Here is a 25,080-nt window from a genome sequence, read left to right as displayed (position 1 = left end):
CCCCAACCAGGGATTGAGCCCGTGTCCCCTGCACTGGAAGCGTGGGGTCTTAACCACTGAACCACCAGGGAAGTCCCTCTGATAGGCTTATTTCTAAATGGGATATCTCTTTTGTTTTATTTCAGCTTTTTCTTATTTTTATCTGTACTTTTTTTCTCTATTCTAAAGAAATTTATCTATAAAACAACTCATCCCATGTGTTTTCTTGGATCATTAGTTAGGTAAAAATACCAATTTACAGATTCTTTTTATGATGTACAAAGTAAGCCCCCTAATATGAGCAGGAAAAACAAGAATGTTTCTTTGTAAACAGCTACAATTTAATATTTGATTTTTTTTTTTTTTTTTTTTTTTTGCGGTACGCGGGCCTCTCACTGCTGTGGCCTCTCCCGTTGCGGAGCACAGGCTCCGGACGCGCAGCCCCAGCGGCCATGGCTCACGGGCCCAGCTGCTCCGCGGCATGTGGGACCCTCCCAGACCAGGGCACGAACCCGTGTCCCCTGCATCGGCAGGCGGACTCTCAACCACTGCGCCACCAGGGAAGCCCTATATTTGATTTTTTTTAATCAACAAACAGAAATTTAAAAGATTTCAGAATTAATTAAATATCAATGACATCATATCTTTTTTAACATCTTTATTGGAGTGTAATTGCTTTACAATGGTGTGTTAGTTTCTGCTTTATAACAAAGTGAATCAGTTATACATATACGTATGTCCCCATATCTCTTCCCTCTTACGTCTCCCTCCCACCCTCCCTATCCCACCCCTATCCCACCCCTCTAGGTGGAATGACAACATCTTTTAACACTGCAAATCTTCAATGTGAATAAGGAAAGTCTAAAACTTATCTTAATGATAAAACTAATCCAAGCAGTAGGAAATAAAATCTGAAATGCTTTCCTTGATATAAACATTTGAAACTTATTGGTTTATTTTTCTTTATCCCATGAATACTTTTGAATTAACACAAATACATTTGATTTAACAAGCTGTAACATTTTATACCTCTCTAACTCCACACAAACCATTATAGTTAGTACTATAATTATGAGTTAAAGGTATGACCTTAGACACAAAGCCAAAGCTCTCTATCTTCTTTCACGTGCTCCTTTCTGTACACTTGGGGGGTATTCCTTTCCATAAAAAGGAGAAACTGACTGAAACTAGTGACACATGACCTCTTCCTATCCAATAAAGTGGAGTGCCCAATCCTTGAGAGTGATGTTCCCTCAAGGGATGACACAGCATGAGCTAAGCTCACTTCCACCTTAAAATAGGTTTTCACTTTTTTTTTTTTTTTTTTTTTTTGCGGTACGCGGGCCTCTCACTGCTGTGGCCTCTCCCGTTGCGGAGCACAGGCTCCGGACGCGCAGGCTCAGCAGCCATGGCTCACGGGCCCAGCCGCTCCGCGGCACGTGGGATCCTCCCAGACCAGGGCACGAACCCGTGTCCCCTGCATCGGCAGGCGGACTCTCAACCACTGCGCCACCAGGGAAGCCCCGGTTTTCACTTTTTTAAATCACATGTATAAACATGTGAAGGATAAACCTACAAGCAATAAAATTCTATTCCTGACAACATAATTCTGAAAGTCACCAGATCATGCAAGATTCTGAAAAACATATTCATTCTATCAGAAAAGCCACATGCTCTTAAAACAGGTTATATAGAGACATAGGAAAATAAATATACTAAAGAGCAATGATTATTTTTTCAAATAATTTAGGTGTTTTTTGAAAAATAAAAACAGCACTATTAAATAAAAATTATTACTGTATGTCTTAATTATCACACTCAAGAAATTTTTAGAGTTATACAAACACCCCCCCCTCCCCGATGGTAGGAACTACAATTACACCAGTTCTGCATAGTCGGCAGCACTTGGCATGATGCGTTGGATGAGTAAGTTAAGTTCATTGACTCCTAAAATAACTGGCCAGGGCTTCTCTGGTGGCGCAGTGATTAAGAATCCGCCTGCCAATGCAGGGGACACGGGCTCGAGCCCTGGTCTAGTCTAGGAAGACCCCACATGCCGTGGATCAACTAAGCCCGTGCACCACAACTACTGAGCCTGAGCTCTAGAGCCCGCGAGCCACAACTACTGAGCCCACATGCCACAACTACTGAGCCTGTGCGCTACAGTCCGCGAGCCACAACTACTGAGCGCACAGGCCACAACTACTGAAGCCCGCATACCTGAAGCCCATGCTCCGCAGGAGAGGCCACTGTAATGAGAGGCCCATACACGGCAACTAATAGTAGCCCCCGCTCACCACAACTAGAGAGAGCCCGCGTGCAGCAACGAAGACCCAAAACACAGCCAAAAATTTTTAAAAATAAAATAAGATACTATAACCGTCCAATGAAAAAAATATAAAATACATATAAGCACAAATCACTGACATGAAAAAAGACCACTCATTGTTTGGTTACTTAAACAAAACTGACATTTTTCCAGAGGTTATGTAGGTATATGGTTTGATGGGATTTTTGTGTGTCCATCTGTTTGCGATTTTTTTTTTTTCTTTCTTTTTGCGGTATGCGGGCCTCTCACTGTCGTGGCCTCTCCCGTTGCGGAGCACAGGCTCCGGATGCGCAGGCCCAGCGGCCATGGCTCACGGGCCCAGCCGCTCCGCGGCATATGGGATCCTCCCAGATCGGGGCACGAACCCGCATCCCCTGCATCGGCAGGCGGACTCTCAACCACTGCGCCACCAGGGAGGCCCTGCGATTTTTAATGATTAGGATTTTTAGTACAGTGGGAGAGATGGGGGGATGATATGATATGGACTTGCCAATATATTCCTTATTAAAGTTTGTTTGGGGCCTCCCTGGTGGCGCAAGTGGTTGAGAGTCCGCCTGCCGATGCAGGGGATACGGGTTCGTGCCCCGGTCTGGGAGGATCCCATATGCCGCGGAGCGGCTGGGCCCGTGAGCCATGGCCGCTGGGCCTGCGCGTCCGGAGCCTGCGCGTCCGGAGCCTGTGCTCCGTAACGGGGGAGGCCACAACAGTGAGAGGCCCGCATACCGCAAAAAAAAAAAAAAAAAAAAAAAAGAATATATAAAGTTTGTTTGTTTTGGGTTTTTTGGCTGCGTCGGGTCTTAGTTGCGGCACGCGGGATCTTCGTTGAGGTGTGCGGGATCTTTCGTTGTGGCATGCGGCTTGCCTCTAGTTGTGGCATGTGGGTTTTCTCTCTCTAGCTGTGGCACGTGGGCTCCAGGGTGCGTGAGAATGTATTAAGTTTTATTACATCCATACTAGCTAGAATGGGTCTAGGGTGTCTCCTAAGACATAGAAACAATCTCATTACACTGATTTGGAAATTACTGAATTCTGTATTTTTTTCTGAACAACGAGTCAACAAATATAGGGTTTTTCTCTTTTTTTTACAAAAGCAAAAATGGCAATGCTTTATAGCCGGTTTTCAAAAGAATTGGACTTTTAAAAAACAAAATTGTAAAGGTTTCATAATCACATTTTAATATTTTACCCGTGTGAACAAAAGATCAAAGTATTATAAGACTTGGGCAAAAAAGCCTAAGTAATACAACTCTCTTATAATATCCCTGCAAAAGTGAGCTAAAAATACAATTTACATATTATCAAAAGTTTCTTATTAATATTATTATTACTACTACTATTACTACCACAACTACTACTACTACTATTACAGCCCGCCACACTCAGGAGCACACAGACCTGCAGCATAATACTATCATAAAAATCAAACTGGCTCTTGAAGAAGCAAAGGATTCAATGAACCTAAAGAGGTAAAAGAAAATGAATTCTATCTCTCACTCTTCTCAACGCATTCTACTGTACTCCACCTACTGAGAATAGATATTAATACATCTTCCATGCAGATAGCATTGTTTCAGTAGCACAAACTAGGTGTGATCACAGTAAGCAACGGGTCTTACTAACTAATTACAAGACAGAAAAGAAAGGATACACACTCGTTTTTCTAAAACCAACATTCTCATTTAATAGACATTTACTAAAGTAAATAATTCTATATCATTTCAGGGGAAGACAGTAAAAAGAAAGAAGTGAGTCATACAACCTCTACCCCAAAAACCTAATAAAATAAATACAAAAAAGGAAAAGAATCAAAAAAGAAAGGGGGAGAGAATGGAGTTGTAGAAACAAAGTTTTTGTATAATATTGAAACTAAGTTACTATTAACATGAACTAGATTTTTATAAGCTAAAATATTCATTGTAGCAGGATAACCACTAAGAAAATAACTCAGAAGAATATAACTTTTAAAGGAAGGACTTAAAATGGTACACTAGAAAATATCTATTTAACAAAAGCCACATGTTTAGAAAATGCTTGTTCAACTAAGTCATTCAAATTCAGACTTTGTAAAAAAACACCGGATTTGTCACACCAGACTCATCTGCAGGCTGAATTCAGTCCATGAACCACTCTTTCAGTTTGTGACATCCCTGGTTCTACAGATCTAGATTTTGCCTTTCCTTTAAGGCTTTCAAGTACTACTTCTCCCATTAAAATTGTGATGATCCCCTCAATTTGGATTAACACTTTGCCTCTGTCTCCACTTGATGGAAAGAAAAAGTAAAGAATATGGAGCCAGAGGATTTGGGATAAATCTATCTGCTCATCTATGATTTAAGGTAATTAATACCTCTGAACCTCAATTTTCTCATCTGTAAAATGAAGATAACAACACCTACCTCCCAAGGTCATTTTGAAGGTTGGATCGAAAATACATGTAAAAAGCACCATACAAATATTAATTCAGACTATAATTGCTGATTTTCCTCATCTTCATCCCAGAAAGTGGCTTTCACTCATGGGCGAGACTAATATTCCTCTTTTCTCAGTCCTATATGAGCACTTGCCCAACAAAGTGCCTGACACACTATTAATATTTTGCCTTATGGGTTTATATGCATCTCTAAGTATGGTGCCATGTAACTCTGTTGCTTCACTAAGAATTTCAAGTCTTACTTCACAGCAAAAAAAATAAGAAATGACAAAATATTAACCAGAACATCTTTGTATTTGACCAGATAACAGATGGGGTCCTAGTTATATATGCCAATAACAGCAGACATAAAAAGAAAAAATTAATACAGCTATTTGGTACCTACCTTTATGAACTCTTTATGATAATTCAACTTGCAAATACTTTTTATCTATGGAATATGTGAAACACCCTCACAGATTTCTATTATTCCTGTCATTGACTCATTTCTATTAAAACTGAGTTATCTTGTCAAAACTCCTGAAAATACTTTCCAAAATTAATTTGCCACAAACAGAATGAGTCAATCAGAGATAAATCACCTGTTTATCTCTGCTGTTACTTACAAAAATAAACTTGCACTCAACTTCCAATATCAAGGACAATCAGAAATACACATATATAGACAGAATGAAGCCCTCAGTATCTTCCTAATTTGAATTGAAGGACTTCCTTGTATTATATTCCTTCCTTAGGAGTACATACTCTCCCACTGAAAATTCTCACATGTCAAAATGAGTGTCCTCAAATTATGAGGGTATTATTAACTTAAAAGTAATTTTTAAATATCATAATGCTTTTCAGGGATAAAAATCTATAAAGCTTTAGAGTTACTTTTCACTGATCTAAAATTGATATAAATCATTCTATTATAGCAAAGTGGAAAACGTGTATTTCTAGAATCTTCAACTTCTCCATACAAAGTATAAGAAGGAAAAAAAATGTAGCTTCCTAATTTAACTTTAAATCCCATCATCTAGGAATTTATACTATCATAGTTTTACCCCTTTGGACTTCACTGGTAGTAATTTTCACCTACGAATTCTCTGAAATTGTTTAGTAATAATTATTGCTATGACATACAATTAAACCACATGATATGTTTTTTATACACAGTATAAATCTGGATTCTTAGAGCTAGCTCTTGCAAACTAATAACCCTCTGTATATATATATTTATGCTATGACTTCTTTTATGAAAAATCAATATGAATTTGAGATTATGAATTCTTGGGCACAGTATATCTAGGTTTCTTGCATTAAACTTTGCAGTTATTTGATCAAGAATGTACCTGGTCCTCATAGTCACATCTGTCCCTGTGTTTCAGACATATATTAACTTTTCATGTAAATAAGAGTTTTTCATGGGATAATCTGTTCTCTTAGCATTCTCTGTGATCTTTAGGTTTCTCTTTAAAGGTTTATATAGATGTATGGTTTATTTGTCTGAATTAATTTTACAGATTTTTCCATTGACTTAAAAAATTAATTCTATTAAGAATTAAAATAACATTTGAATGGTGTTTTCCAGCTGAGAAATATATATGTACCAGGAAAATCAGAAGAAGCAAAGCTCTGAAGGATATCCCTATTCAAATGGTAAATAATGTATAAAGAGCTCAAAGGAAAAAAATGCTTAAGACCAGTCATGGCACAATTTAAAAAATCAGAGTAATGCATTTAGTGTGAAAATAAGAGAAAAATACAAAAAGAGTGAATCATTCAGTATATTTCAACAGCCAGTTTTACTCATCAATTGCAAAGTGCTTTGTGAACATTAATTCATCAAAGATGTAGGGTCTAAGATGTGCAGTACATTTTGTAATGGCCTCAATCGGTCTTCAAAATTCCAGATAACTAATAAGAAAGAGAGACACCTGACAGATGATGTTACAAACACTGTCTCTGTGTGAATCTGTCAGCTCTTCAACTCTTATTTCATTACTGGACTTGTAAGACAACAGGAAGAGCTTCAGAAAAATAAAACCCCCAAACAAAACTTGAAATAAAAACCTCAAGGCAGTAAGACCACATCAAAAACATACACACAAACTTAGGTCTCATTTGAAGGATGTGTTGTGTAATCTTGATATTAAAAAAACAAAGCACATTGTACTCCTTAAGTTATACTATTTTTAACACACATATATACACACCCCCAAGCAAATAATTGTTTCCTGTTTACTTAAAACAATTATGAAGGATTTCCTGTAAACATGATTTTTAAATTAGAGAGAAGAAAATCAGAAGATTCTCTTCCTCCTATACCTCAGGAAATGAAATGGACTTTTAAAAATAATCTTTTCAAATATCAGCACAATGTTGAGTGTTATCTCTGAGCAGTGACAATTAAAATACTAAGGAAACAATATCAACAGTCTTTAATGACTGAAAACATCTTCTAAAAATATTAAATTTAACGAATCTCTGGTGCATAGCTGAGATTTCTTTGTAATATTTTCAAACAATGTGCAATATTTTGGCAAGTTCCCAAACCTGCTCATTTAGCAGGAGTAAACAAAATATAATTAATTCATTTTCTCTATTTTTTAATAACTTTTAGGAAGTTGAAGTGCATAGGAAATCATGCTTTGCCTTCATCTGACTCCACAGCTGCATTCCTTAAAATTCATTACTGATTTTCTTTTGTGCAGTAAAAAACCTTTCCAACTCTACACTCACCTGGCGTCACCATTTACTATGTGCTCACCAGCTGCAGAAGAAATCCAAATAACAAATCAAACAAAGCACTGAATGAAAAGCATAAAAAAGAGTTCCTGTCTCATCCTGTACTGTATTCAACTTCTGCAGTCACTGAAAGTAACCAATCAACATTTACTGAGCAGTTATGATTTGCAGCAATAAACCTTGTTCAAGTAACAAAAAGAGAGAGACAGAGAGAATGCAAACTGGATAAGTCACAGCTGAGGACTGGTCAAATGGTCAAATGGAATCTTCTTTTCTGGTATTTTTTTCTAAATATTCATAATAGTGAAAAGAATTAGCATAAAAGAAATGTTCATGGTCTTTTGAGTCGGGACTACCTAGCTCTGTGCCATTTGTTACATGTCTCTGAGCAAGTCATATAACTTCTCTGAGCATCAGTTTATCCCCCTGTAAAATAATAATAATAATAATAATAATAATAAATTGTGCACAATGTTACTGAGAGCTCATTAAGATGAAGTGTTTAACATACCATAGGTGCTCGATAAATTAACACTAAGCTTGTTATTGTTAGTTTAAAGCATAGACTGCTCACATTTTTGCATGAATGCAAGTTATAGCTGAGGTGCTTCATAAAAATATATTTTCTTATTAAAAAGTAATATGCTTAAATTGTAGAAATATTTAGAAAAACGCCAAGAAGCAAAAAGAAGAAAAACGAAAATTATCCCAAATCTTAAAACTGAGATTACCACAGTTAACATTTACGTGTATCTCCACTTTGTGTGTGTGCAGTGGTTCTCAAGTACCACTCTGCAGTGCAGTGCTAGGGTCACTGAATATGAACTACCTGGAGAACTTATTAAAAGTAGACACCCGGGCTTCCCTGGTGGCGCAGTGGTTGAGAGTCTGCCTGCCGATGCAGGGGACACGGGTTCGTGCCCCGGTCCGGGAAGATCCCACATGCCGTGGAGCGGCTGAGCTCGTGAGCCATGGCCGCTGAGCCTGCGCGTCCGGAGCCTGTGCTCCGCAACGGGAGAGGTCACAAGAGTGAGAGGCCTGCATACCGCAAAAAAAAAAAAAAAGTAGACATCCAGGCTCCAACCAAAAGTTCTAATTCAGTAAGCCTAAAACCCAGGAATCTGCATTTTGCAAAGGTCTCCAGATGATTTTGAAAACGAGCCAAGTTGGGAAAATAGACTTCCTTCCATTCTGTGGTTGCCTAGTTCTGAATAGTGGTAAATTAGAATTGATACTAGCTTCAGCTATAGATATGTGGCTGGTGAAGAGAAAGTCTGAACTTGAGGCAACTACAGACAAAAGATGATAACTCTGTGCAATCATCATATCGACCTCAGTATAAGATAAACATTCCAGTCAGGATAAAACAAGAAAGAATACGGAGCTCAGAATACAACCAATCAAGGACAATGGATCCATTCATTTACTCATTCATTTATTTTTTTCAAGAAAATATGTACTGAGAGCCCCCTGGGTACCAGACTCTGTGCTATATCTGGGGGTACAAGAACAAGCAAAACAGACCCAGCCCTTGCTCTTACTAAATTTATAATCTATTGAGACAGATCATGAACATCAAACAAATAATCACAAAAATAAACACATACCATATAGACTAAAGTTTTACAATGGGATATTGGACTCAGCAGGGAAGAGCAAGAAGCATGGAAGTGCGGTCAGGGAAGACTTCCTGAGAAGTTGACATTAGAGATAAAATCTGAAGGCTAAGTAGGAGTTTACCAGGTGAAGAGAGGCAGCAGAGAGTATTCCAGGGAGATGGAAAAAATGGCACGAACAAAGGCTTAGGGGCTGAAAGGGGAGTGACTCATCTGAGGAAGCGAAAGAGGCAATTTACCTGGAGTGCAGTAAAGAAGGAAGAGAACGGTGGGAGATGACGATGGGCTAGGAAGGAAAGACAGGTCATGCAAGACAGGAAAGCCAAGTTAAGGGTTAGCTCTTTAATCCTTGTGATGCAAGAATGGAAGCAGGGAGACAAGAAAGAGAGATGATGGACGAGAGTGCGGGCAGCAGTGATGGAGGTAAGTGGACGTAAAAGGAGAAATTTAAGAGGTATTAAGGAGAAATATCTTTGCCTCACTTAAAAATTTACATTAATAATTTACATTACATTTATTTTTACTCTTACCTACTATTAATGGCAAATGATGCTGGTTCTATCACCTGGAAGTAAAGTAACATTTTTTTTAATAAGGGGGGGGTGCTATTTAGTGAGTGGGTTTTTTGTTTGTTTGTTTGTTTTTTGGTGTTGCTTAGTGAGTTAGTAAATATCTCAGTGCCAGAGTTGTTTTAATAGAGGGGTTTCTTTGCATTTTTGCTTTTTATTTTTTAAAACTGGAACTGTTTTCATATACTATTAGACTAAGTTATATTTTACAAATAAAATGACTAAGAGCACATTCTAATCCCATCACATAGGTCAAAATTACATTTGTTTTCTAGAATTAGATAGTAGTGATAGTTGTACAACCTTATGAATATACTAAAAACCACTGAATTGTACGTTTTAAAATTCATTTTTAAAAAATGAATTTTATGGCATATGAATCACATCTCAATTTTTAAAAACTACATTGTTGCTTCCAGACTTAAGTTTCTACTTTCAACTTTTCTCCTATGTTGGATGTGATCATTGTTAACACTAACAGCTATATATACTATACTATTTTTTTTTGAGAGTTTCTTTTTCTTTTTTAATTTATTTATTTATTTATTTTGGCTGCGTTGGGTCTTTGTTGCTGCGCACGGGCTTTCTCTAGTTGTGATGAGTGGGGGCTACTCTTCATTGCAGTGCGCGGGCTTCTCACTGCAGTGGCTTCCCTTGTTGTGGAGCACAGACTCTAAGTGCATGGGCTTCAATACTCAGTAGTTGTGGCGCACGGGCTTAGTTGCTCCACGGCATGTGGGATCTTCCCAGACCAGAGCTCGAATCTGTGTCCCCTGCATTGGCAGGCTGATTCTTAACCACTCTGCCACCAGGGAAGTCTTATACTATACTATTATACTACAGCTGCTATACTATAATAGAGAAAGATAAATGTATGTATATATGGAGAAAGACAGAAAGAGCAGATACATACATGAATTCCTTTCCCAATCTCCCTTCTCTGGCATGCAGACTTAGTACCAGAATCTTTAACCATAGCAGTCATCTTCATCCTTATACATCCCAGGAGGAACACTTTAGTTGGTAGTGATGGACACTTTGGAGAACTATGATGATTGTTTGGTTGGCTGGTTGGTTGGTTCTTGAACTTCTCAACTCTCTGAATCAAGCATATATGATGCAGCTACAACTGATGCTTCTGAAGGGTAGTGTTTCCTTGAACTCCATGGCAGCCCAGCTGTCTTAACTTTCCTCTCTGGCCTGATCCTTAAATGTCGTGGTCCTCCATATTCTTTACTGGGATCTCTTCTCACTCTAGGCCAGTGTTTCGCAAACATTGCCCCAGGTCATCCTAGAGCAGTTCAGTCAGAATTTCTGGGGGTAGTTCTTAGGCATCAGGATTTTTTTTTTTTTAAGTTCTCCAAGTGATTCCAATGTGCAGTCAGGAAAGAAAACCCCTGCTCCTCATCCCCCCCCCCACCAATAATCTCATCCACTCAGTCATTTTAATTATCATCTTTATTCCAATAACTTACAAATCTGTATCTCTAGTTCCCACCACCTTGGTCATTCAAAATAAAATAACCACTAAACCACAGAATAAAATTTCATTTTTTTAATCGACACACAATTTTAAGATATGTTGAAGTTTAAGTTATTTCTTTCTAGACTTTTCTAATTTTCTCTCTCTTTTTTGAGGGGTGAATAACCTGTGCTTTTTTCGTATCCCAAAAAACTGATTAGACTCCCTCCTGGGAAATGGAACACGTGCTAACACGCCTTTCCAAAACTGCAGACATCTGGCGGCAGGGGGTGGGGGTGGGGGGTCTCAATTCAGAGGTCCCATAGGCACTAAAAGAAATCAATATACCTGCAAAAGAATTCATCATTTTCCCATGTCCCCAGACAAAACCTGCTCTTCCTCTCACCGAATGACCAGCAACTAAAGTAAAAAACGTGGGAATCAGGATTTAATCCTCCATCTTTCACATCCTCACCCTCAGTTATTGGCCAAGTAATAGAATTCTAAACCTTTAATAGATCATGAATCTGTTTGCTTTCTCTCCATCCCCATGGCCACTGTGTTCTGTTGCCTGGGGTACCACAACACCCTCTGAACTGGTCTCCTTGCCCACAGTCTTTACTTGCTCTGCACTACTACCAAAATAATATTTCTAAACACAAATGTTTTTTGTGTACTTAAAACCTTTCAGAGGCTCCTTCCACCCTTAGGATAGTGTCTGCATTTCATGACATGGTTTCCAAGGTCCTTAGAAACCTCTCCAGATGCCTTCACTGCTCCTGCTGCTGCTAGAACCATCCCCTCATCACTCCTTCACCTCGCTTCAGCAGAGATTTCTTTCTTCGGGGAAATCTTCTCTAGTCTCCCAAAGCCAGGTTAGGTGCCCCCTCCACTCATGGCCATGTCACCATGCAATTACTCTGTTACCGCATCAGTCGCTAACTTGACTGTCTCCCCCGCTACAAGTGAGCGCTTCAGAAGCAGAGGCAATGTCTTATTCTTCATGGTTGCCCATGCTTGGCGCGCTGTAAGTGCTCAGTATTTGTTGAAATAAACAATGAATGAATGAATAATAGCCATTGTAGTCCTCGCAAATCTCATTAGTGAAATCTGCATTTACCCTCTCCAAGCAACGTTAGGATTCAAGAAAAATAGTTGTTAAAAAGAAGTCTTGCTCACACATGTACAGCAGAGCCATGCGTTATCCTGTGGATATTAAAAGGCTGGAGTTCTGCCCCTAGGTGCAGCAGAGACTAACACAACACTGTAAAGCAATTATACTCCAATAAAGATGTAAAAAAAAAAGGCTGGAGTTCATTCCTCCAACATTTGTAAGTAGTTACTGTTCACTGTCCATAATAAGCTTGTATTATGCAGTGTCAACAGTCACCTAGTCATCTTAAATTAAGAAACATTACAGTATGAAATCTGTCATTTAATATAAATAACAGCTACCATTACCATTCTGTAAGCACTGTGCTCAGCAGCTGACACATATTGTCTCATTTAATCTCCGCAATCAAGCTGTGAAGTAGATCATTTTACAGCTTCTCAAAGGAAGAAACCAAGGCTTGTGAAGGGTAAGCACCTAGACTCCAACAATACGGTTAGGATGTGTTAGCCAGTATCCCACCCTTATAGCAGAAACATAAACCGAACATCAAACTTGTACTTAATATTGCCATGTCATGTCTAATCTTGCTCTAGTAAGTGACAGAGCACAAAGTTAAGGCTGCTGGGGTGAGAAACACCTCCGAGTTGATAAATCGGTGTGTATCCATGGAACATAGCCCCATGCCAGAGAGGATGCTTGAAAGCTCACTGAGGACCCTGTGCCCAGCAAAATGGAGTTTGAGGCCCTGAGCAGATACACCAGCCCAGTGAACCCGGCTGTCTTCCCCCATCTGACCGTGGTGCTGTTGGCCACTGGCATGTTCTTCACCGCCTGGTTCTTAGTTTATGAGGTCACCTCCACCAAATACACTTGGGATATCTACAAAAAGCTCCTCATATCTTCGGTGGCCTCACTCTTCATGGGCTTTGGAGTCCTCTTCCCACTGCTCTGGGTCGGCATCTACGTATGAGCTCCCAAGGGTCCCAACCAGGCAGCTTCACTGAATCTCTGCTTTTGTAAATCATTTATTTTACTATGCTGGAAGTGTCCCACCTGTCACTCACAATAAAGGCAGATGTGTGACCAAAAAAAAAAAAAAAAAAGCTTACTGAGTTCTTTGAGTGCAATGTAAATGAGTTTGAAAATGTAGTATAAAATGTACCTCTGGTTAACAATCATATGTCCCACATTTACCATATCTTAGAGATTCCTGAAAGTCCATATTAATTGGGGAGGGGGGTCTTTGGTTAAATAGTCTAGCATATTAAAATAGCTAAAATATACTGAGTTCACCCTCCTGAAAAATGCAATTAGCTACTAGCTTCTTTGGCTTGAAAACCTCGTCTTGTTGAAAATTCTTTCATTTTCTCCACATAACTTTTTAAAGGAATTTAATTATAAAATCCAACTGTAAAGAAACTTATTGAAATAGCCTGCAGATTGTTTTATTTGCTACACCTCCCTCACATCTTAATTAAGCAAAATAATATTAGCTCTCCAGTTATTATTACATAAATTAGTAACCTGGACAAAATGATTCCCAGCTACTAAACACTACAAGCTCCTCGGGACTAGCCTCTCTCTATTTTAATGGCTTTAAGATTAAACAATTCATTTTAATCTCACTATCTTTAGGATCCCATATATTGTGTAAGATATACAGTAAATCATTCATTCATTTCATTCATCCAATAGACCTTTATAGGCTTATTATATGCCAGAAATTGTCTTCTACTTACTCAAAAAAATACTTACTGAGCATCTATGTGGTGGGGATTTAATGGTAAACAAGATAGCCATGGTTTCCTAACTTTGTATGCCAAGTCCTAAGGCAGGACCTAGACATCTGTATTTTTTGGTGTCTCTGAGATTTTACTAATTATCATAGATCAGCGATTGTCAGTAGCAAGAGTCAGCAAACAATGGCCTGAAGGCCAAATCCAGCCTGCTGCCCATTTTCATAGGACCACAGAGAAGAATTATCTTTATATATTTACATAGTTTTTAAAAATCAAAAGAAAAATATTTCATAATAGATGAAAATTATATGAAATTCAAATTTCAGTGTACATAAGTTTTATTAGAACATGATCATCTGATTACATCTATGTTTGCTTTTGCACTACAAAAGTTTAGTTGTTGTCTAAATGTCCATTGACAGATGAATGGATAGAGAAGATGTGGTATATATATAATGGAATACTGCTCAGCCATGAAAAAGAATGAAATAATGCCATTTGCAGCAACATGGATGGACCTACAGATTGTCATACGAAGTGAAGTCAGTCATACAGAGAAAGACAAATATCATATGATATCACTTATATGTGAAATCTAAAATATGATACAAATGAACTTATTTACAAAACAGAAACACACTCACAGACATACAAAACAAATTTATGGTTACCAACGGGGAAAGGGGGTGGGAGAAGGATAAATTAGGGGTTTGGGATTAACAGATACAAGCTACTATATACAAACTACTATACATGAACAACAAGGTCCTACTGTATAGCAGAGGGAACTATATACAATAACTTGTAATAAACCATAATGAAAAAGAATATATATATATACATATATATATGAATCACTTTATTGTACACCAGAAATTCACACAACATTGTAAATCAACTATACTTCAATAAAAAAATAAAAAATAAAATTAAAAAAGTTTATTGGTTGTGATAGAGGCCACATGTGGCTCTTTCACTCTCACTGCTTTGAACACCTACTTGTTGTACTATGAATCACAGTGATGCAGTTATAACTTAACAGCATTTCAAATGTCATGTGTATTACCTTACCATAATTTTTTTTTATTACCAGTGCATACCCATCATACCAAAACAAGAGGAGAAGTGTGCCATACTTTCAGCACACACTGGAAGATGCACCATGCTGTTACCTAATTAGATGACAAAGCACTTTATTATTCAATGACACTCTATCTGTACTAAAAGAATACAATATATGCCAGATTAAGCACTCATCACAGTATTCCCAACTCACAGAAAATCCAGTGGGCAGGAAATATTACAAAGTCAAAACAGACTATTTCATCACAGCAGAATTTCTTCACAGAAGTAAAAAATAAATAAATAAATAACAATGAGACTGCAACCAAAGTGAGTTTGTAGGTGGTTCACTTGTTAGCCAAGCAAGGAAGGACATTTACCAATGGTAACTTAATTAAGTCATGTTTGATTGCAGCAGCTGAAGCAATGGGTCCAGAGAAAATAAACTTGCTTAGTCTTGGTAAGAACAGTTGTTCAAAGAGTTGAAGACACTGGGAGCAATATCAATATAGTCAATTTAAAAATGAGACAAATTATTTTGAGAGGTTTCCCTTGGCTTTGGTGAGATGACAGATGTCATGGATACTGCTCAGTTGTTCTTTATACCAGGAGCCAATGCCAATTTTGAAGTGACTGAAGAATTAGCCTATATGAAAGGCTGCACAAAACAGCTACAAACAAGAATAGTCACATGAATTGTAAAAAAAACAATAATTCAATACAACTTAAGTGGAATCTGCTAAGATGTGTTACAACTTAGGGTGGTAAAAATTATGTGTGGAGCAAAAAAAGACTTGGCTGGACAAAGTTACAGAGCTTGTAAAGATGTACGGTTAAAGTCTATGGTTATTCACTGTATTATTCATCAGAAATTCACGGAGGTTATTCACTGAGGAAAATATTTGAATCTCTCATGTGACATTAAACCAATAGTGTTAATAGTAACCTTCATCTGTTCTGTGAGCTTAACCATTGTTAGTCCTATGAAGTTTTCTCAGAAATAGAAGCTGAATAGCCTGACTCATTCTACCACACAGCAATTCTACGGCTTAACAGTATAAAGTTTTACTGTGATTTTTTTAAGCTCAGGGTCAGGAATGAGTCTTTTCTGAATTTAAAAAAAAAAAAAAAAAACAACCCCCAACCACTACCATTGACCACTGAATAGCTTCGGAAATTAGCTTTTCCTGTGGACTTGATAATCTTTTTCAATGAATTCTACCTAAAATTATAAGGCAAAACAGCACATACATGCCAAATTTTTATAACAGTAAAGTCATTTCAATGACAATTAATATTAAGTCATTTCAATGAAAACTAATGTTGTTTGAATCAAAAGTAAGGTTGGGCTACTTTACATATTTCCCATGATGGCAAAGGTTAAAAAAAATAGTGAGATTTCATTCCCACACAAATTTACAGCAGATATATTTTGTGAGCTCAAACTACAGCAATGTTTTTCAGACTTCGATGCAAGTGCAAAGGAAATTTCCATATTTCAAAATCCTTTTAACTGTGCAATTAAGGAGCTTCCACCTAACTTTCCATTCTAAGTGATTAATCTGCAATATAATGACATGTAAAAGGAAAACATCAGGAGAAAAAAATCTAATAAATCCTATAAATGCCTTCCAGGCAATGAATATGCTCAATTAAAATCAGAAGCTTGTGGATTGATAGCACTATTCGGCAACACCTTACCGTGTGAAAAGACATTTTCAAAGATGAAATATGTAAATTCTTATTACAGGTCAGCATTAAGTGATAAACATTTGCAATCAATTCTGATGACAGGGAACAATACCTTTGCACCCCAATTAAGTGAAATGTTATCCCCCTCAAAAATAATTCTACTTTTCTCATTCGCAAATCTGTATTACCAAAAAAACTGTTCTCAATTAGTATTATTTTAATTTAATCAATCAAAATCTTGTTGAAATTTTTTTCTCATATCGTATAAGTACTTACATAGCATCTTCAACTTCACCTCTTGACCTCCAAAGCCTAAATTTGCCTTTTACCAAAAAAGTTGGCCAACCCTTGCTCAGGAGAGTTAGTGGTAAAGCACCCCGCAATCTCCAAGGAGCAGTAACTGTTTATATTTTCCAAAAGTAGAATAGGTTACAAAAGTGTAAAAATAAAAAATGGTCACAGATTATAACTGATATAAATTTAAAACTCTAAGTATAACCTTGACTAAAAGAGGAACAAGAGACAATATACCTCCTAAGACTCTTACCAAAAGATTCCGACACAGATTATGACTTTAGGAATGACGAAGAAAGAACCTACTAAGGTTCAATGGGGCTCACAGCCTCCACAAAGACTCCGGGGTCCCACTCATGGTTGAAAATCCAGGGATTCCAAGTAACAAAGAGAAGGTAAGCAGAATCTAGTGGCCTGGAAATTAGGGTCCTCCCCATTTATGTGAGCACCATGCTCATCTCCTGGATTTATATGCAACTCAAAGGAGAAGGAAGGCACCAAAATAATGGCTGAAATACAATTTACCAAGATGGGGTAAAGGTTCAGAGCCAAATCTGAGTTAATGTAAAAAAAAAAAAATTACATTTGTGGACAAGAGTCATAACTCCTATGTGGCATGGCCAACTTCCTAACCACGTGAGGATTGAATGGAGTAAATTATGTATTTAACAAAGTGCCTGTCCCCAAAAGTCTTAGCTATTTATTAATATTTATCCAGCCTGCTTCTGGATAAATCTCCTGCTTCTACTCTCCTTTCCCATTTCTGCCTCCTGCGCTCCTTGTCACTCCCCAGAGTTGCCAATCATCTTTTACATTTCTGTGCATCCGTACATCATATTCCTTCTCCCTGAAATTAACATTTGTCCCTTATCTCCTGGTTATTTTACTTTACCTTCAACCTCCATCCTTTCTCAGCCTGCTCTGCCCTGCTCGGTGCTCTGGACACTGACCCAATGGGCTGCAGTCCCAGTTCCCTTGCCAGCTGACTTTTCATTAGGTTTAGCCAATGGGAGGCACCAATGGGAAGAGAAAGAGTTCACAGAATTTCTTCGCAGCTCCCTCATAGCTTAGGCACTGTACCTCTGGAAGTAGCCAGCTGTCTCCACGACTACAGTGTCAACCAGGCAGTGCCTCTTCTGCAGTTGCAGCTCTCATTGGCCTCCAAGAACTCTACTTCCTTCTTGTCCCTTTGGCCCTATGGAGAGATAATAGTCTCCCTCTTTTCCTACCTCTTTATCTGTTCTTTGCCCTCTGCCTCACTGTTGTATGAACTATCCATTTGAACTATCACGGCTGAATTTGTCTTCTGCTGACCCTCTGATTGATAAATCTGCCTAGAGCATTCTTATTCAGCCTTCTGCATTCAGTTTGAATAGATGCACCTCTATGAAACCCTATTTGACCACATTTTCCCCAGGATGAGCTGGGTACTCTCTCCTGTTGGTTTTCTTCTCACACTTCCTTCATCACATTGTGATTGATTTTACATATCCCCAATAGACAGTCAGCTCCTTAAGAAACAGAATCATACCTTGTTTACTGATAAATCTCTGGCACCTTACATGTAGTATGGAGAAAGGGTGAGAGGAAAAAAATGTAAATATCCTTATTTATTCTTTGACAGGGATCAAGGCAGAAAGGAGCTGGAAAATGTCCTAAAATAAGAAATATATCTATCAATAGGGCTACCCAGCCTGGTCTTATTTATTTTCCTCAATGTAGCTCTTTTTCTTTTTTTTCTTTTTTCTTTTTTGAAGATCTAATCGGCTTTATTGGGCAATTCATGAACGGGGCAGCATCTTATTTAGCAGCCAGAAGGGTGTTCCCAGTGGTTGTACAAAGTGGAAGTTTTTTTTTTTAATTGAGGTATAGCTGATTTACAACAAGTTTCAGGTGTACAACACAGTGATTCACAATTTTTAAAGATTATACTCCATTTATAGTTATTATAAAATATTGGCTATATTCCCTGTGCTGTACAATATATCCTTGTAGCTTATTCATTTTATACATAGTACTTTGTACCTTAATTTCCTACCCCTATCCTCCCCTTCCCCCTTTCCTCTCCCCACTGGTAACCACTACTTTGTTTTATATATCTGTGAGTTGGTTTATTTTATGTTATATTCACCAGTTTATTTCATTTCTTAGATTCCACATATAAGTGATAACATATGGTATTTTTCTTTCTCTGCCTGACTTATTTCACCAAGCATAATGCCCTCCAAGTCCATCCATGTTGTTGCAAATGGTAAAATTTCACTCTTTTTTATGGCTGAGTAGTATTCCATTGTGTGTATATACACCACGTCTTCTTTATCCATTCATCTACTGATGGATACTTAGGTTGCTTCCATATCTTAGCAAGTGTAAATACTGCTGCTCTGAACACTGGGATGTTCATATTAGTGCTTTTGTTTTCTTCAGAGATATACCAAGGAGTGGAATTGCTGGATCATACAGTAGTTCTATTTTTAGTTTTTTGAGGAACCTCCATACTGTTTTCCACAGTGGCTGCACCAATTTACCTTCCTACCAACAGTGCACAAGGGTTCCTTTTCCTCCACATTCTTGCCAACATTTGCTATTTGTGGTCTTTTTGGTGTCTGCCATTCTGACAGGTGTGAGGTGATATCTCCTGGTGGTTTTGATTTGTATTTCTCTGATTATTAGTGATATTGAGCATCTTTTCATGTGCCTGTTGGCCATCTGTATGTTTTCTTTGAGAAAATGTCTATTCAGGTCTTCTGTCCATTTTTCAATTGGGCTGTTCATTTTTTGGATATTGAGTTGTATGAGCTGTTTATATATGGAGATTGATCCCTTGTCGGTTGCATCATTTGCAAACCTTTTCTCCCATTCAGCAGGCTGTCTTTTTGTTTTGTCAAAGGTTTCCTTTGCTGTGCAAAAACTCTTAAGTTTAATTAGGTCCTATTTGCTTATTTTTGCTTTTCTTTCCTTTGCCTTGGGAAACAGATCCAAGAAAATATTGCTACGATGTACCTCAGAGTATTCTGTCTATGTTTTCTTCTAGAAGTTTTATGGTTTCCAGTCTTACATTTAGGTCTTTAATCTATTTTGAGTTTATTTTTGTATATGATGTGAGAAAAGGTCCTAATTTCGTTCCTCCATGTGTAGCTTCCAGTTTTTCCAGCATGACTTATTGAAGGGACTGTCTTTTCTCCATTGTATACTCTGGCTTCCTGTGTTTGATTAATTGACCATAACTGTGTGGGTTTATTTCTGGGCTCTCTATTCTGTTCCACTGATATATGTGTTTGGTTTTGTGCCAGTATCATACTGTTTTGGTTACTGTAGCTTTGTAATATAATCTGAAGTCAGGAAGAATGATATCTCCAGCTCTGTTTTCTTTCTCAAGATTATTTTGGCTATTTGGGGTCTTTTTTGTTTCCATACAAATCTTTAAATTATTTGTTCTAGTTCTTTGAAAAATGCTATTGATATTTTGATAGGGATTTCACTGAATCAGTAGACTGCCTTGGGTAGTACTGTTATTTTCACAATAATAATTCTTCCAATCCATGAATATGGTATATCTTTCCATCTGTGTGGCACTTTTTTCTAAAAATTCTTTCTCAGGATCTCAAAACAAATATAAAAATGAAAGCAGAAAATAGCGATAGACACCAAAAGAGCTTCAACAGGAGCCTGAGACAAACCTAGTATCTCCAATTTTGTCAGAAGTTAGTGACTGAAGCAGAAAAAAAGAAAGAGATGGGGAAAAAAGGATTCAGATACATTCATGTTTGATATTGATGAAGCCGATGATAGTTGTCATATTTCTTGTACTTAAGATGTTGTAACATTAAGATGAATTAATAGAAAATCTCAAATTTTATATCATATGTGGCAAAAACAAAAAATCCAAGTCTATCAAAAAAAAAACCTAACAAAATGTATCTTGAAATGACTAAGATATAAAAGCAGAAAAATTAATACCAGTTTTGCTTAAAAACTCAGTTTATCTTTACTACAAGAGAAATTATCTTTACTATAAGAGTTATTTACTACAAGAATAAATATCTGAACCCAATTTCAGAAAACTGATTTGGTTTTTTTGTTGTTGTTGTTTGTGTTTGTTTTGTTTTGTTTGTACCCATTCATTAGGTATCCTTCAAGCTCAGTGTGCACACAAATTACCTAGGGATCTTATTACAATGAAGACTGATTCACTAAGTGTGAGATGGGATCTGAGATCCTGCACTTCCATCAAGCTCCCAGGTGAGACCTATGTTGCTGGTCTGTTAGCACACTTAGAGTATTCAGACGAATCCTTATGAAAAAACGATCTGTTCCTGCTCTTATGGTTTCATTTTAGAAATGTTTCCAAAGGCTTGGCTGCATCAGAATCACCTGGCAGCTTGGGAAACCACAGATTCTTGTATTTTGACTGTGGTGGTAGTACACATGTGGTAACATTGTGTAGAACTAAAGACATACATGTAAGTGCATGTAAAAATACTGAAATTGGATCTCTGCACTATTTCTTCCAAATGCATGTGAATCTACAATTATCTCATAACAACAACAAAGAAAAACACAGCAAATCCCCCACAAAACACAGATTGCTAGGCTCTATCCCCAGAGTTTCTGAGTCAATAGATCTGGGATGGTGCCTGATAATTCACATTTCTAACAAGTTGCCAGGTGATGCAGCAAGTTTAGAGACCACACTTTGAAAACCACTGATGTCAAATAATCGTTTCCTTCTCTGGCTGCACATTAGAATCACCTGGGGAACTTTTTGAAAACTCTCAATGCCCAGTCCCATCATAGAACAATGAAACAATAATTTCTGGACATGAAACTTGAGTATTTATATTTTTTAAAAGGCTTCTTGGATGATTTCAATGTGAAGCTAAGATTGAGAACCACTAATATAAAAATTTAAATCTCCATTTCCTCAATCATAATCCCTGTCATTTCTGAAAGAGGTACAAGTGTAGCAAATTCTTCATAGGTTTAAAAAATAAAGACAGAAAATAAAAGATGAGTTGACAAAGCTGCCATTAAATAGAACTATGTTTTTATCCCAAACTCTAAATGTGATGTCAGCTAGTCATTAAAGACTGCTTACAAATGTGTTGTTAACAAAATTAAGAAGTTTTCTAAAAACAGCATGTGGAACTCTGATCACAGTTATTACCTAACTCAAAAGGGTGCTATGTGAATTAACAAGATAATGCTTATAAAAGCTTGGAGAATCTTGGAAGGATAGTGAAAAAAAGACAATCACACTATTATTAGTACATTATGCTGAATCCCAAAATAAAGCTAATAATTCTTTCAAGGAAACAGTAACACAATTTGTTTACTTTTTAAAAGGGGGTAAATAAACATATATATTTTCATGTGGAATCATAAAAATTTGACCAACAGAGATAAATTATTGTCATATTTCAGGGTGGAAAATACTTTTTAAGAATAAAAACAATAAAAGAGGTCGAAAAATTATCAAATTTAATATCTATACATAACATTTTGTACATTACAAACCTAAATAGGATTTTATTTTATTTTATTTATTTTTATTTTTTATTTTTTATTTTTTTGCGGTACGCGGGCCTCTCACTGCTGTGGCCTCTCCCGTTGCGGAGCACAGGCTCCGGACGCGCAGGCTCAGTGGCCATGGCTCACGGGCCCAGCCGCTCAGCGGCATGTGGGATCTTCCCGGACCGGGGCACGAACCCGTGTTCCCTGCATGAGCAGGCGGACTCTCAACCACTGCGCCACCAGGGAAGCCCTAAATAGGATTTTAAAACAGACTGGGAAAGAGTAGTTACAACAACTGTGAGATGGACATGATACTGTCAACCTGCAAGAAGCTCATAAGAAGACTCACACCACAACAAAGAACACAGGTAATTCATTACTTATTTAATAAATGAGAAAAACATTCATAATCACTAATAATGTAACAAATGAAAATAAAACAATGAGTATGATTCACCTACCAGATAGGCAAAGATTTTTTTAAACGATGTGTAACTTATAAGTAAGAAGTTGACATGAAAAGTATTATCTGTTACTCTTCCTAGATCCCCATTTAAATGGATTTATTTATTTATTTAGTCATTAATTTTTATATATTAGAAATTATTTTAAAAAGAAGAATAAGGACAGTACTGGAATAAAGGACATTGGAAGAGAAATGTTAAGGATTTTCTGCCAAGTATATTCTAAATGAACCAAAATAAATGAAATCACTGGAGATCCACTGAAAACTCACAACTTGAAAACAACATTGATAAAAATATAAGAAGATCTTGTTAAGGACTGAGATGATGATACAACAGGTGGGGAGCAAGGGGTACAGCCTTCATTTGCAACTAAGAATAAGCAATATTTGAAAGCAGGGCTTGGGAGGAAGCCCCAGAATTTGTGCACTGACACCATCAAACAAAAAGAAGAAAAGGAACAAGAATGAAATTGAAGAGACATAATAAATAAGAAGGACAGATAGAGACCCAAAATAAAGATAATTTGGTATTTCTAAAAATAGATAAAAAGATAATGGAAGTTCACCTTCCTAATTTAAAAAAAATGTAAATTTAAAAGACTCAAAACATTGATAAATGATGACCATCCTAAAAATATTCTGCTACAAATTTTAAGAAAAAGAAATCACCATTTTGATAAAGATGAGATTCTTTAAAAAAAAGAACCTGAGTTAAATTGAAGTAAGAAAAAGAGGATCAATCATCAAACACACAAAATTAGAGAGACCTGGTGACAAATAGAGGTGATTCATAAAACAAGAGAAAACATATTTAGAGCAATGATCATTAATTAAGCCAAATACCTGAATAGACAAATAACTATTAGAAACTAAAACTTACCCCCAAGAAAAGGCACTGCAACCAGATAGTTTTTTGAAATGATTTCTTTTATCAACACTCAAAGAAAATATACTTCTTCTGTTACATAAAGAAGTACAACTTCAACACTGCTAAGAGACTAGCTCTTAATGTACTCACTACAAAAAAAGAATAATTATGTGACATCATAGAGGTGTTGGCTAACACTACCTATGGTGGTGATCTCATTGCAATATGTAAATCCATCAAATCAACACATCATACCCCTTAAACTTACACAATATTGTATGTAAATTATATCTAAATATATAAATAATTTAAAAAGAAGATAAAAAAGAAATTCAAAACAATAAAAATGGAAAAGTGCCTAATTTGATCCCAAAATCTAGCACTGCCCTCATACTACAACCTAAAACACAATAAAGAAAACTAATGACTCTTCGAAAAACATGTAAAAAATTTAAGCACAATGCTACCAAAATAGATAAGCAGCATTTAAAAAGAAAAATAAACTGTGATTGAAGACAACTGGTCCCAGAAATATTTGAATAACTCAATATTAAGAAATCTATTATACTAATACATTAATCAGTAAATGAGAGAGAAAATTCTTGCAAAACAATGTATATGTTTAATGCAATTCCTAATAAAACATTAAAGGGATTTTTTCACTCGAAAAAATATTTTACCTATTTTGAAAGAAGTCACCAACAAAAATATCTAAGTAAAAGGTAAAAAGGAAAAACAAGGCGTAGATGTTCGCCACAGAATGTTAGAGCACAGGGCTTCCCTGGTGGCGCAGTGGTTGAGAGTCCGCCTGCTGATTCAGGGGACACGGGTTCGTGCCCTGGTCTGGAAAGATCCCACATGCCGTGGAGCGGCTTTGCCCATGAGCCATGGCCGTTGAGCCTGCGTGTCCAGAGCCTGTGCTCCGCAATGGGAGAGGCCACAACAGTGAGAGGCCCACATACCGCCAAAAAAAAAAAAAAAAAAAAAAAAGAACGTTAGAGCACATTATGAGTCACAGAGTAACACAGATTTGAGAGGAGATAAGAGTACAGAGAATAGAGAGGTCAGAAAAAAGTCCAACATATGTAAATTTAATATATGATAAAATTAACACTTTGAACAGTGGACAAAGAATAAATTGTTTAATTAAATATTCTGAAATAATTAGTATATTATTAAGAGAGAAAAAATTGTTAAAATTTACTTCATATTACATAC

General features: G+C 37.0%; 2 protein-coding genes across 3 annotated transcripts in view; one reads left to right on the top strand and one right to left on the bottom strand.

The window, feature by feature from the left end:
• Positions 1 to 25,080, bottom strand: part of SUGCT (succinyl-CoA:glutarate-CoA transferase) — a 690,281-nt gene that overhangs the window by 524,202 nt on the left and 140,999 nt on the right. The window lies entirely within an intron of this gene.
• Positions 12,958 to 13,197, top strand: LOC132496476 (transmembrane protein 258-like). Its single transcript, XM_060108872.1, has one exon. The coding sequence runs from the start codon at positions 12,958 to 12,960 to the stop codon at positions 13,195 to 13,197; it is 240 nt and encodes a 79-aa protein (XP_059964855.1).

The sequence above is a fragment of the Mesoplodon densirostris genome, chromosome 9 (genome assembly GCF_025265405.1).
Source record: "Mesoplodon densirostris isolate mMesDen1 chromosome 9, mMesDen1 primary haplotype, whole genome shotgun sequence".
Taxonomy (NCBI): domain Eukaryota; kingdom Metazoa; phylum Chordata; class Mammalia; order Artiodactyla; family Ziphiidae; genus Mesoplodon; species Mesoplodon densirostris.
The sequence above is the reverse complement of the archived record's forward strand: the minus strand, read 5'-3'. Positions and strand labels throughout refer to the sequence as shown.

Excerpts from the sequence above, each read along its gene's own strand:
- LOC132496476 (XM_060108872.1), top strand. The coding sequence starts at position 12,958 with ATGGAGTTTGAGGCCCTGAGCAGATACACCAGCCCAGTGAACCCGGCT.